The sequence below is a fragment of the Brienomyrus brachyistius genome, chromosome 13 (assembly GCF_023856365.1).
Source record: "Brienomyrus brachyistius isolate T26 chromosome 13, BBRACH_0.4, whole genome shotgun sequence".
Classification (NCBI taxonomy): domain Eukaryota; kingdom Metazoa; phylum Chordata; class Actinopteri; order Osteoglossiformes; family Mormyridae; genus Brienomyrus; species Brienomyrus brachyistius.
The window spans coordinates 7943568-7957879 of NC_064545.1; the positions used below are offsets into that span (position 1 = coordinate 7943568).

At 48.0% G+C, this 14312-nt stretch overlaps 1 protein-coding gene across 5 annotated transcripts in view; it reads left to right on the plus strand.

Annotated features, from left to right (window-relative positions):
• LOC125706687 (transcriptional enhancer factor TEF-1-like) overlaps positions 1 to 12734 on the plus strand; it is a 31035-nt gene extending 18301 nt beyond the window's left edge. For 2 of the 5 annotated variants that reach the window (XM_048973486.1, XM_048973487.1), the window contains exons 6-14: positions 792 to 803; positions 2036 to 2170; positions 2401 to 2447; positions 2529 to 2590; positions 2727 to 2842; positions 3315 to 3485; positions 4043 to 4183; positions 4664 to 4816; positions 10985 to 12734. In XM_048973486.1, the coding sequence (XP_048829443.1) occupies positions 792 to 803; positions 2036 to 2170; positions 2401 to 2447; positions 2529 to 2590; positions 2727 to 2842; positions 3315 to 3485; positions 4043 to 4183; positions 4664 to 4816; positions 10985 to 11098 (951 nt within the window). In that variant the 3' untranslated portion in view covers positions 11099 to 12734. Of the gene's footprint in view, positions 1 to 791; positions 804 to 987; positions 2171 to 2400; positions 2448 to 2528; positions 2591 to 2726; positions 2843 to 3314; positions 3486 to 4042; positions 4184 to 4663; positions 4817 to 10984 lie in introns of those variants that run through there. The other 3 variants (XM_048973488.1, XM_048973484.1, XM_048973485.1) reach the window with 3 other exon arrangements.
• The last annotated feature ends 1578 nt before the right edge of the window (positions 12735 to 14312 follow it).

The window sequence follows — 14312 nt, forward strand, 5'->3', positions numbered from 1 at the left end:
GGCTGTCTTCTCTCTGTCCTTTAACTAATCGTTCAGCTGTCATTAGTCTCTGGTCTCTGGCTGCATCTTCTGTGCCCGTAAACAATCACATGCTGGCCAAGTGTGGTCCGTTGCCTCCCCGTGAGCCTAGGTGGCCCGGACTGTCCCTCCCATGCCTGACTGAAGGTGTGCTGCCTGTGTAGTTGCTCGACTGGCTCCCCCTGCCTGTGCTGTGCATGTGTGCTGGGTGGTGTGGGGCGCCCCCCGGTGGTCCTGGTGGTTCTTGTACACGCTGCTACTCCTGTATGCTTGCTTGGTCACAGCGAAGCCTTGTAGTGTCACATTTTAGGTCATTTTCCCCCTAGTCTATACGAGTAAACATTAGCACGCTCTGAAAAAGAGAAGTGTGTATGTAACATGGTTCATGTCTGCAGAGTGCCGGTGCCCCCCAGCGTCAGGGCTGTCAAAGTCCATTCTCCTGTTTGAAATGACCCGATAGTGCACTAATTAACTAACTTAACTAATTCACTATGTGTGACTGACTGTCAGGAGCCCTAAGCTTACCTTTGCACGGGTTTCCCCTGAAGGCAAAGCCAGGTGGAGCTCAGCTACACTTTGTAGGCAGGTCTCCTTCATGTTCCTGCCATTGTCTACATTGTAAGGAGCCTGCAATGTGGTTTCGTCGCCCGTGTACATCGTGTGGATGTAAACGGAGATGCTGCGGTTTCCAGAGGTCAATCGTGTTGTGTGCAGTCTGCAATTACAGTTTATGGGTTGTAAAATGACAGCCAGCCTGTTCTGTTTGCTTTTAGGTGACCAGCATGGTAAGTCCACACTCGTTGTGGCACTCCTCGTGCTTTCGCCTTGACCTGGCTACCCCTTCCCCCATCATGCTAACTCTGATTAGCGGGACTGATCTGTGTTGTTCGGCTTCTGGGCTCCCTGGTCATGTCAGCCTACTGCACGTAAAATGGCAAAAGAGGCTTAAGTTATGGTCGTGGTCAGATTAACTGTGCTGAAGTCGTCCGGGATGCTGGTTTTATCTGCTGGCCGTCTTTCACTGCTTGGTCCACACACACCTGCCCTGCTGGCTGCCTGGAATGCCTGCTCTTTGTGGGATTCTCTATATGTGTACACAGGCAGGCACGCTCTGTTTCTGCATGTGTGTGTGTTTATGTGCGTGCTCTGTGTTTATGCATGTGTGTACATGGGAGTGCGTGCTCTGTGTGTGTGCTCGGTGTTTATGCATGTGTGTACATGGGAGCGCGTGCTCTGTGTGCGTGCTCTGTGTGTGTGCTCGGTGTTTATGCATGTGTGTACATGGGAGTGCATGCTCTGTGTGCATGCATGTGTGTACATGGGAGTGCGTGCTCTGTGTTTATGCATGTGTGTACATGGGAGTGCGTTCTCTGTGTTTATGCATGTGTGTACATGGGAGTGCATGCTCTGTGTGCATGCATGTGTGTACATGGGAGTGCGTGCTCTGTGTTTATGCATGTGTGTACATGGGAGTGCGTGCTCTGTGTTTATGCATGTGTGTACATGGGAGTGCGTGCTCTGTGTGCGTGCTCGGTGTTTATGCATGTGTGTACATGGGAGTGCATGCTCTGTGTTTATGCATGTGTGTACATGGGAGTGCGTGCTCTGTGTGCGTGCTCGGTGTTTATGCATGTGTGTACATGGGAGTGCGTGCTCTGTGTTTATGCATGTGTGTACATGGGAGTGCGTGCTCTGTGTGTGCTCTGTGTTTATGCATGTGTGTACATGGGAGTGCGTGCTCTGTGTGTGTGCTCTGTGTTTATGCATGTGTGTACATGGGAGTGCGTGCTCTGTGTGTGTGCTCTGTGTTTATGCATGTGTGTACATGGGAGTGCGTGCTCTGTGTGTGTGCTCTGTGTTTATGCATGTGTGTACATGGAGTGCGTGCTCGGTGTTTATGCATGTGTGTACATGGGAGTGCGTGCTCTGTGTGCGTGCTCGGTGTTTATGCATGTGTGTACATGGGAGTGCGTGCTCGCGGTATGTCTGTACGCTGAGCTTCTTCCCGCTGTGGCAGGACCAGACAGCCAAAGACAAGGCCCTGCAGAGCATGGCCTCCATGTCCTCGGCACAGATCGTCTCCGCCACCGCCGTCCATAGCAAGCTGGGCCTCCCCCTTGCCCCGCAGGCCTCCTTCCCAACAGCCCCTGCGGTAAGTGACTTGACCCAGACTCATTCACTAGGCGAGGCTGAAGAGAGATGTGGGTTTAGTCTGTCAAGCGAACACTGGAAGATAGTCGTTTGTAAATAAAGTTTGAAACTTTTTTTTTTCACACGGACCATTTTGTTAAGTTAACACTGCAGAACTCTGGGCTTCTGGCCATCAGTGGGTGGGTTGGGCAGATTATATTTTCATTATCTGCTGACTAAGCTTTTCTCTAGTTTTGGCAGGGCATGGTCACGCCAGGCCTGGCTGGATCGTCCCAGGAGTGAGTAGTCCTCTGTGTGTGCCCCACCTGTGTGCTCACACTGACAGGCCTCCGTAACTGACTGGCTGCTTCCCATTGCAGCATCAAGCCATTTACCCAGCAAGACTCCTCAATCCAGGCCCTGGCAGCTACGGCCATTGCAGGTGGGCTATTTGTATGGTTCTCTCCAGCGATTCACTATCCATTAAGGAAGGACCCGGTCTGGCTAATTGTATCCCGGCCATTAATTGGTCCACAGACATGTCAGCTTTTATCGGATTGGGTGCTTTTGTGTCGCAGGCTATGAGCCCGCGGTGCCTGCAGCCCCTGCTTGGCAGGGCCGCTCCATCGGCACCTCCAGGCTGCGGCTGGTGGAATTCTCTGCCTTCATGGAGCAGCAGCAGGACCCAGACTCGGTGGGTAGCTGCGTTTTTGACCTTTGCATCTTGTCGTGAGTAGGAGGTGACACACCAGCACCTCCTCAGTGCATACACTCAGCCTTACACCCTCCTGCTCCCTTTAAACTCTTACAGAACATTCCCTCTGACTGTGTGTGAGGCACAAAACCCTCTTCATAAGCCAGCAGGCCTATCTTTCCCGTAATGAACATGTTCCGCTTCAGGTTTTTAAATCTCTATGCGGTGCCTCATTCTTGTTCTTGGTTCAAACAGGAGTTGGTCCTCCATGCTTCATCTAGCGACTGTTCCTGTTACAAGAGCATTGTTTGTTTCCTCTCCATTCCCTTAGCGGTACAGAATTGGCCTGCACACGTTACTTTAGGGCATCAGAGGTTGTCAGGCAGATACTACCTGTTCATTGGTTGTTTGTTGAGATGAGGGAGCGGCGCGTCAGTGGCCTGAATCGCGGCATCTTTGTTCGCTCTTCCAGTACAAGCACCTCTTTGTGCACATCGGCCAGACGAACCACTCGCACAGGGATGCCCTGCTGGAGTCGGTGGACATACGTGAGATTTACGACAAATTCCCAGAGAAGAAGGGTGGCCTGAAAGAGCTCTTCACCAACGGCCAGCAGAACTCTTTCTTCCTAGTGAAGTTCTGGGTGAGTCTCGGTCACAAGGCAGATGCCTGTCGTTGGGGTTTAGTCCTGCAGGGGCACAAACAGCTGTAGGTGTGATTGTGGTTTTTAATCACCCTGGAGCATGTTGGATCAGCATTATCATGGGTGCAGTGTGTGGCTCAGTCGGGTGGAGCACTGTGCCTGTGATCAGAAAGTCTCTGGTTTACATCCCAGGGTTGGCAAGGTGATTTCACTGTTCAGCCTTTGAGCAAGGCTTTTAACCCTCAGGAACTGTTTTCTCAGCTCAGTTATACATCACTTTGAATATGAGCACCTGCTAAATAACATGTAAATGTATTATGTCCAAATAATGTCTTGCAGAGTCCGTCCTGGAAAGCCTGTTTTTCCCCCCGATATTTATTCCGGGATTTTTTTTTTCATTGAATGAATGGATGTATGAAGAGGGCCTGGCAGTCACCCTCTTCATACATCCTACTGTCTGTGGCTCCAAGTCATATCATGGCCGCAGTCTTGTCCCTCGGCTGACGGTGTTCCAGTCTTCCTTAATCAACTTCCCCTACCCCCCCTGCCACCCGCAGGCGGACCTGAACTGCAACGTCCAGGAGGAGACGGGGGCCTTCTACGGCGTCACCAGTCAGTACGAGAGTCCCGACAACATGACCATCACCTGCTCAACCAAGGTGTGCTCCTTCGGGAAGCAGGTTGTGGAGAAGGTGGAGGTAAGAGGAGCTGCCCCGCTGCCTCCCACGTAGATTTGTCTGGCAGAGGGCTTCATGAATCAGCCATCAGCATTCATCTTCCCTGTTTTGTACGTTCTGCTAAACGTGACTGGTCACACCTAATCACACACTGCACAGTCGCTAGTTTTGCACCCCTGCACTTAATTTGCTTTACTAGTCATTTGTACATCCGTTCCCCCCCCCCCCATGCATATTTATTTGTTCTTATTCTTACATTGTACTGCTGTCTGTCCTATTGTCCCCTCCCCTGTAACTGTGGCATAAGAATTTCTCAGTGTTCCTCTGAACACGTTACAATGAAACTTGAAACATGAACTTAATGTTTCTGCTGAGATCCCTGAGCCACACCTGAGAAGATGGCAGTGGCCCCTTTGTGTTCCCAAGCACAGTATCCTCCTGCTGTCCATACTGAGATGCCTGAAGGCCTGAGCATCTCCCATTCCCCCCCCCCCCCCCCAGACGGAGTACTCGCGCTTTGAGAACGGGCGCTTTGTCTACAGGATAAGCCGCTCCCCCATGTGTGAATACATGATTAACTTCATCCATAAGCTCAAGCACCTCCCCGAGAAGTACATGATGAACAGTGTTCTGGAGAATTTCACCATTCTACTGGTAAGCCCAGCTGCCCGTCACGCCCGCCGGCCCCATCCCCAGCAGCCGCGATGACGCCATGCCAAAAAATATTGGCGGTACATTGGGCGGAGCTTAATGCTCTCCCCTTTGATTATGTCATAAGCGGGGGGCATATCCCTTATCCCTTATACCAACAGGGACACATGTTGCCCTTTTATTTCAAATAAGACCCTTTAACCATAACGATTTTTAAGTAAGGAAACTCTTTTTCGGCCAATGTGTTATTTAAAATAAAACATCCTAAGCATTTTGACAACAAGAATCAAGGAATAACGCGGGCAATCCTTGTTAAAATGACTCTTGGTCTCCCTCCATGTCGCACTTGTGCGTAAAGCCATGATCCCCACACAACACTGTCTTTTATTGAAAACAGCTGAGGCAAGTAGTATTCTGAATTTTAAAGTGTGTACAAAATACGTATAAAATGTGTTATAAAGCATATTGCCAAGGATAATTAATGAAGAATTTAAGCATAATATCCCACACGTACCCGACCTATAGTCGGTAGAAATGGCGCTATTCTACGGCCTACAAGATAAAAGCATATGGCACCAAATTGGAATCAATAGTCTTTAAAAGAATAAAATACATTGCATGAATTTATTAATGCGATATTTTAAGTATGTTTCAAGGCATAATAAAACTTTTTACAATAATTTTAACGGGTTCACCGGATGCGTCAAGCTTTTCTAGCTAGAGAGGAAAGAGGTTATGGCAGTTTTAAATGATAAAAGCAGTAATTATGTATTATTAAAGGGTTATTCTTTAAGCAAAATGCACTATTTTATATCGGTAAAACACAGCCATCCTGTTTTTAGGGGGATTTATGCGTATTGCATGTCTAGACATGTCGGTCAGCTAATGTCCGTGGCAGTGGGTAACGGGGTGTCGGCGCAAGAGCTTTTGGAGTCATGAGCGACATTGACAACATTGACTGTGCACCAGTGCACAAATCAAGGTCCATAAGGACATGGATGAGCGAGTCTGGTGTGGAGGAACTTGACTGGCCTGCACAGAGCCCTGACCTCAATCCAACAGAACACCTTTGGGATGAACCAGTGCAGAGACTGCGAGCCAGCATCAGTGTCTGACCTCACAAATGCTCTCCTGGAAGAATGATCAAAAATTCCCATAAACACAGTCCGTTGTGAACAGCCTTCCCAGAAGAGTTGAAGCTGTTATATCTGCAAAGGGTGGGCCAACTCCATATTAAAGCCTATGTATTAAGAATGGGATGTCATTAAAGTTCATGCGTTTGTAAAGGCAGGTGTCCCAATTCTGAGGGGCCACATAGCAAGTTGAGTCTGAACCGGATCCGGGTAAAAAGTTGTTCAGAAATCGCCACAGATCCGTAAACTGGATCTGCTCTGACCTGTACGTTTCGAGAGTCAAAATTACGAAAAGACAGGCTCTGAATGGGACTGGTGAGTGGCTCAGTGGACTAAGTCGCTGCGCTTGTGATCGGAAAGTTGAGGTTGGCGGTTCAAGCCCGCCCTCAGCAGGGTGGTTACAGGATGGGTCCTTGGATGCGCTGGCTGACCCTGCAGTGTGGAGGAGTGTGGTGTGTGTGTGTGTGTGTGTGTGTGTGTGTGTGTGTGTGAGTGTGTGAGAGAGAGAGGAGTGAGAGAAGAAAGAGAGAGAGAGCAGGATCAGTCAGTGTGCTCAAGGGCCTGCCCTGTAACTATTCCGCTGAGGGCAGGCTTGAGCACACTGACCTGATCACAAGCACAGAGATAAGCCACTCACCACCCTTTTTTGGGGAAAAAAAAAATACATATTTTTTGCTATTCACTTCCATATCCCACCTGTATCTCTGTGGCTCCTCCTCTGTCTCTGTGGCTCCTCCTCCATCTCTGTGGCTCCTCCTCCATCTCTGTGGCTCCTCCTCCATGGATACTCTGGCGAGGCTGGATTCGAACCAGCAACCATCTGATCACAGATGCAGAGGCTTAGCCTGCAGCGCCACTCGCCGTTCCTACCTATATGCAGTTTTTCGTATATATGTCTTTTTTTCCCTATCTTGCCAAATAAAGGATTCACACAAACATACAACCTATCTCTTTTGCCAAGGCTGGGCTTGAACCAGCAACCTTCAGATCACAGATACAGACGCTTAGCCTGTAGCGCCACTCGCCACTCCGGCTTCAATGCTTTCTTTTTCGTATATATGTTTTTTTTTTCCCTTAACTTGCCAAATAAAGGATTCACACACCTGTACCAAGTATTTCTTCTGCCAAGGCTGGGCTTGAACCAGCAACCTTCAGATCACAGATACAGACGCTTAGCCTGTAGCGCCACTCGCCACTCCTGCTTCAATGCTTTCTTTTTCGTATATATGTTTTTTTTTCCCTTAACTTGCCAAATAAAGGATTCACACACCTGCACCAAGTATCTCTTCTGCCAAGGCTGGGCTTGAACCAGCAACCTTCAGATCACAGATACAGACGCTTAGCCTGTAGCGCCACTCGCCACTCCTGCTTCAATGCTTTCTTTTTCGTATATATGTTTTTTTTTTCCCTTAACTTGCCAAATAAAGGATTCACACACCTGCACCAAGTATCTCTTCTGCCAAGGCTGGGCTTGAACCAGCAACCTTCAGATCACAGATACAGACGCTTAGCCTGTAGCGCCACTCACCAACCCTGTTTCAATGCTCGGTTTTTCGTATATATGTTTTTTTTCTCTATCTTCCCAAACAAAGGATTCACACACATGCACCACCTGTCTCTGTGTGTTGGAGTAAAGGCTGTTGCTCTACAGTCTGTAGCTGTGACTATTCTGCCAAGGCTGAATAACACATGCTACTCAGCCTGAGGCTTGAACCAGCAATCTCCTGATCACAGGCACGGTCACTTAGCGCATCGCGCCACCATCCATCCTTTGACCAACCACCCTTAAGGGTTCAAAATGATGATCTGCCAGGTGACGTGACGCAAAAACAGATACTACTTTGCGCGAGGCTTGAACCAGGGACCTCCTCAATTGCAGGCACGGTCACTCAGCATGTTGCGCCACCCTAAGAGAAACCACCTTAAAAGGTTCATGATAATGATCTTCTGGATAACGCTCACAATAAAAAATACTGCTCTGCTGAGGCTTGAACCAGGGACCTCATCAACCACAGGCACAGTCACTCAGCGCGTTGCACCACCCTCCATTCTCTGACCAGCTACCCTCAAGTGTTCAAGATGATGATGTGCTGGGAGACGCTCGCAATAAAAAACACCGCTCTGCTGAGGTTTGAACTAGGGACCTCCTTCATCACAAGCACGGTTACTCAACACATCGTGCCACTTTCCATCCTTCGCCTGACCTCCTTTAAGGGTTCAAGATATTGATGTGCCTGGTGACGCTAGCAAAAAAAAGTATCACTTTGCTGAGGTTTGAACCAGGGACCTCCTTGATCGCAGGGACGGTCACTCAGTGCGTCATGCCACCTTCCAACTGACTGAACACCCCAATTAGTTCGAGATAATGATGTGCCGGGTGACGCTCGCAATAAAAACTACCGCTCTGCTGAGGCTTGAACCAGGGACCTTCTCAATTGCAGGAACGATCACTCAGTGCAACGTGCCACCTTCCAACTGACTGGATACTCTTAATAGTTCAAGATAATGATGTGCCGGGTGACGCTCGCAATAAAAAACACCGCTCTGCTGAGGCTTGAACCAGGGACCTTCTCGATCGCAGGCACGGCTACTCAGCGCATCGCACCACCTTCCATCCTTCGACTGACCACCCTTAAGGGTTCAAGATAATGATGTGCCGGGTGATGCTAGCAATAAAAAACACCGCTCTGCTGAGGTTTGAACCAGGGACCTCCTCGATCACAGGCACAGTCACTCAGTGCATCGCACCACCCTCTATCCGGCGATTGACTGACTACCCTTAAGGGTTCAAGATAATGATGTGCCGGGTGATGCTCGCAATAAAAAGTATCGCTTTGCTGAGGTTTGAACCAGGGACCTCCTTGATCGCAGGGACGGTCACTCAGTGCGTCATGCCACCTTCCAACTGACTGAACACCCCAAATAGTTTGAGATAATGATGTGCCGGGTGACGCTCGCAATAAAAAAAACACTGCTCTGCTGAGGTTTGAACCAGGGACCTCCTCAAATACAGGAACTATCACTCAGTGCAACGTGCCACCTTCCGACTGACTGGATACCCTTAATAGTTCAAGATAATGATGTGCCGGGTGATGCTCGCAATAAAAAACACCGCTCTGCTGAGGTTTGAACCAGGGACCTCCTCGATCACAGGCACAGTCACTCAGTGCATCGCACCACCCTCTATCCGGCGATTGACTGATTACCCTTAAGGGTTCAAGATAATGATGTGCCAGGTGACGCTCGCAATAAAAAAAACACTGCTCTGCTGAGGTTTGAACCAGGGACCTCCTCAATTGCAGGAACGATCACTCAGTGCAGCGTGCCACCTTCCAACTGACAGGATACCCTTAATAGTTCAAGATAATGATGTGCCGGGTGATGCTCGCAATAAAAAACACCGCTCTGCTGAGGTTTGAACCAGGGACCTCTTCAATCACAGGCACAGTTACTCAGGACGTCGCGCCACCTTCCATCCTTCACCCAACCACCCTTAAGATAATGATGTGCTGAGTGACGCTCGCAATAAAAAAAAAAAAAAAAAACTGCTGAGGTTCGAGCCAGGGATCTCCTCGATCGCAGACACGGTCATTCAGTGGTCCCTGGTTCAAGCCTCAGGCAGAGTAGTATCTGTTATTCAGCCTTGGCAGAATAGTCACAGCGCAGACCCTAGAACAACAGCCTTAACTCTAACACAGAGAGACAGGTGCTACATCTGTGTGAATCCTTTATTTGGCAAGATAGGGGGGGGAAAAACATATATTCGAAAAACAGAGCACAGAAACAGGGGTGTCGAGTGGTGCTGCAGGCTAAGCCTCTGTATCTTTGATCTGAAGGTTGCTGGTTCAAGTCCAGCCTTGGCAGAAAAGGTAGGTGGTACATGTGTGTGAATCCTTTATTTGGCAAGATAGGGAAAAAAAGACATATATACGCAAAACTGCACATAGGTAGAAATGGCGAGTGGCGCTGCAGGCTAAGCCTCTGCATCTGTGATCAGATGGTTGCTGGTTCGAATCCAGCCTCGCCAGAGTATCCACGGAGGAGGATCATTGTAGCAGGGGTGATGAGTGGCGCTGCACTGATTCTTGTTGTCGAAATACTTAGGGTGTTTCATTACTTAAAAAACGTTATGATTACAGGGTCTTATTTGAAGTTAAAGGGCAACATGTGTCCCCGTTGGTGCCGCCGTTTTGAAATGGGATGTCAGCGTGAGAGCACATGCGCAAGATCGGGGCAGTCTCGGACAATCATTTCAGCCGCGTTGTTCAAACAGGTCGATCACACAAACCAGAGCTGCGGGACTCGCTCATTTCGCCTTTTAGCTACCGTCGGACTTAAAGGTTATTCCTCCTAAAAGCTTGCTGGTTAAATGCTTTCTTCAACCTAACAACGAAATAAAACACTGGTAAATAGCACTAAAGGTTTTCTTCTTTTAACATGTTGGTTAAATGTAATGAGTTTAAGTGCTTACTTCTCTTAAAACGACGTGCTGTATGTTAATTGTTTTCGCTTGTTTAAACTCAGCATGTTTTTCTTATGACTGTGTTTCGTTTGGGCATGTTTGTACTTGTTTAAATTCCGCCTGCTTTTCTTTTTTTGAAAAAATAACGCTAAAGTTTTTTTTCTTCAAAACATTTTGGCGCTTTCTTCTTTTAAAATACGCCGTGGCCCTTGCACTTACTCCTAACAACCCGTGGCTACGGCCGGACGGACCTCCGCTGGACGTTTATGCGCTAGCTTGCATTCATCCTACTATATGTTTCATTATTCCTTAACATAATTAAAAGTAACACATAAATACATGTAATGTGTTTTTATTCTATTAAAGTTTAACGGCAACCCTTATCTTCCAAACCATATGGCCCCCTATCGGCAACATGTGGCATAAGCATGTATGGTATCATACATGGCCGTAACCCCTCGACCAATCAGAATAAGGGATACGCCCCCCGCATATGACAATGGAAGGGGAGAGCATTAAGCTCCGCCCAATGTACCACCTAATATGTTTTCGTGCCCTCTGTCTCATGTGCTGCAGGTCGTCTCCAACCGTGAAACACAGGAGACACTGCTGTGCATCGCCTGTGTGTTTGAGGTGTCCAATAGCGAGCATGGTGCCCAACATCACATCTACCGGCTGGTGAAAGAGTGAGTCGTTCTTTGGGGGTGGGGGTGGGCCGCCTGCAGCCGAGCTACACCCAGTATGCCTTGAGCTTACCGGTGGAGCCCACCCCCTGGCGTGCACATGTATGGCAGAGGCTGTGAATTATGGTACAGTTGTTGCGATCTGAGATGGGAGTTGCTGGTCCCAAGGTATGCTGCAGTGACATGACCACTGGGCGTTTGGAGAGATGACCTCACCATTCCTGCTCTGTCACTGTATTGTTCAATACTGTATTGTTTCTTATGTGGCTTATGTAAAACTATCTGTGTATATGTATGGTTTTAACTGTGTGTGTTTATGTATGTGTGTCTGAACACAAATGTACACGCACACACATTTCCAAAGAAAATCCTTTGAATCGTGTAAGTATGAATTGGTTATAAACTCTTTAGAAGGCAAACTGTCATGACTTACCTGCCTACAGGGACTTTTTCCAAACTTCCAATCACAACAAACTTGCCTGTGATGGACATTTCCTACATGGCGCTGCACTGCCAGAGAACAGCTCTCTCAAAGACTGCAGCACTTGGCTGTCACGCCCTGGAAAGCCGGTGCCTTCTATTTATGCAAGTGCGAGGCTGTCGGGAAAAGTCCCGTAAACTCATCTCAGACTCCGTGACTTCGCTCTTGGAGGTCAAGCGAGGTTTTCATGGTGGTCCCTTTCTTCAGAGTGGCCGCATTTGGCGTTTTGTAGGAGTCCTGTTACAGCGCAAGTCCGTGGCCTCAGCTCTCAATAGTTCTCTATCAACCCTTGACTGTGAGCTCCTTCCCACGTGGGAAGTTTGCCAAAGTGTAATAGTACACAGTGCCTTAGTTTAATACTGACTGTACCGTACTGGGTAACACTAAGACCGGATCCCAGGGAGCCGTCTGGGCACTGGGAACACAAAGGCTCATCCAGTGGGGCTCAGGCCCACGTCTGAAGATGAGGACTTTAACACACAACCACCACGGCCACAACACCAAAAATGTACAACCTGTGGAGGGCGCCTGCACTGTCAGTGTTAAAGTGCCTTATGTTCTGAGTACTACTGAGTACTTCTCAGTACTACTGAGCTGGGAAACGATAGAACATTCAGTAATGGGAGTGAAACGGCACGGTGCGCTTCAGACACTGACAATACAGCAGGATGCGATGTCACCCCCCCTTCCCCCCCCACACCTGAAGAGTCTGCATTCACTGACAAGAAAGGGAGCCACTCTCAAGTTACTCCATCTTTTTTGGGGGGAAGGGAGAAGCCTTAAAAATCAAGTTTAAAGACTCAGAGTGGAAGGGGGGTTAGAGTACCAGTGGCTGAGGTTGGAAGGTTGGACCACTGGGATAGTAGGTGTGTAGTTCCTGTTATTTCTTGAATACTGGTACTGTTGCTGACGTAAAAATTTTGGCTTTAAAAAAATGAGAATGAAGAGTATATTTAAAAGCTGCTTTGTATAGGAAAACTTTTTTTTTTTTTTTTTAAAGTGTTTGAGCCGGGAGTGATGTCGAGTAAAAGGCTATCGTGCATTTTTCTGACTGCAAACTGTTCTGTATTTGTTTAGACTTTATGCCTTTGAGAAACTGATAGGTTTTGTAGCTTTCTAGGGATTTCTTTATATGCATAAAATAAAACTACTTCCTTCCTCATCCGTCTCTAGCACAAGCACCCTGTAAAACATCGGCCGTGCAGTCAGTCACACACACAGGGCGCAGTTTGTGCATCGCTGTGTCTGTGATTCACCACAGTGCCACCGGCGCTCGACAGTATTCGGGACTGCACACGAGGACGCATTCGAAAGCTGCAGATGTAACACCACACAGCAGAATGAGCGCTGTAATTCTCTGGGGGGGACCAACAGCAGGCCACCACCACCACCTACAGTCCAGTCACTTGTCAACATAATACGGATGATTTTAATATTAATAACAAACCATATGTGAGCCTGTAATGCACTGAAGGGTTTTACTACAGATACTGGTACTTATGCCAAACCATCCTTGGGGGGGGGGGGTCTTGCAGATTCCTACAATTTAACTTTAAATGATCTTTTATAGGACCTTGGGCATCTATAATTGTTTCACTTGGACTGCTAGGTCCGATAGAATCAGTAGCAGAACTAATCAGAAACACTTCCTGCCTGTACAAGTAAGTTATCCCTGAAGAAATACCCCGTATTGTACTTTGGCTTTTTTTGCTACACATTTGAATGAATGAATGTTATATTTATATAGCACTCTTCATGACATCCAGGGTACTTAACAGAAGCAATGGGGAGCCACGTCACCCACCTTCACTGTGTGGCCCCCACCTGTATGATGCATCAGCAGCCATTCTGCACCAGTACACTCACCACACAGTAGCTAAGGTGGTGAAGGAGAGAATTCACCAGTTAGATACAGGGGATGATTAGGTGGTCAGATTTCATTGGGCCGCAGTGGGCAATTTTTGCCAGGACATCGGGGTACCAGCCCTGCTCTTTCAAAGGAACCTTTTATGAGAGAGAGTCAGGGCCTCGATTTTACATTTCATATTACGGACACCATTTTTTATAGCAGTGTCCCCATCACTGGTGCACTGGAATCTACACAGACCACAGGATGGGCCAAACCTGCTTAGCTTCAGATGCATTACCTATGCTAAACTGCAGGTGGTATGCCTCCTGACAATTGTTCCTTTTAAATGAAGTATCTTACCAAATGCAGGAATATGTCATTTCAGTATTCAGCCACAAGATGGCAGCACAGTTAGTCAATACCAATAAAGCCAAAACAGACCTGCAACGTATCGCAAGGGGGCAGGGGGAGGGGGGTGCAGAGACTTCTATTCCAGAACAGAGCTGCACAGCTGTACACAAATTTGCTGCAGGTAATTGCATTGTTAACTGCATTTCCTGTTATACTTCTGCAGAACTAAGACCAACCCAACATGACACAACAACTGTTCAGTCCTAAAGCCTGTGTAATCAATCTAAAGTCAGTCTGGTATATAATGACTAAAGGAACAGTGCAAGTCTAACAGGCAGAACAGGATATGGGGTTACAAATGAATGAATGTTACATTTATATAGTGCTTTTCAACACACCTGGAGCACTTTACAGAAGCAATGTGAACCCACTGACATCTGTGTGGCCCCCCACCTGGATGTGACGGCAGCCATTCTGCACCAGTACGCTCACCACACAGTACCTAAGGTGGTGAAGGGGCAGGAGAGAATTCACCAATTA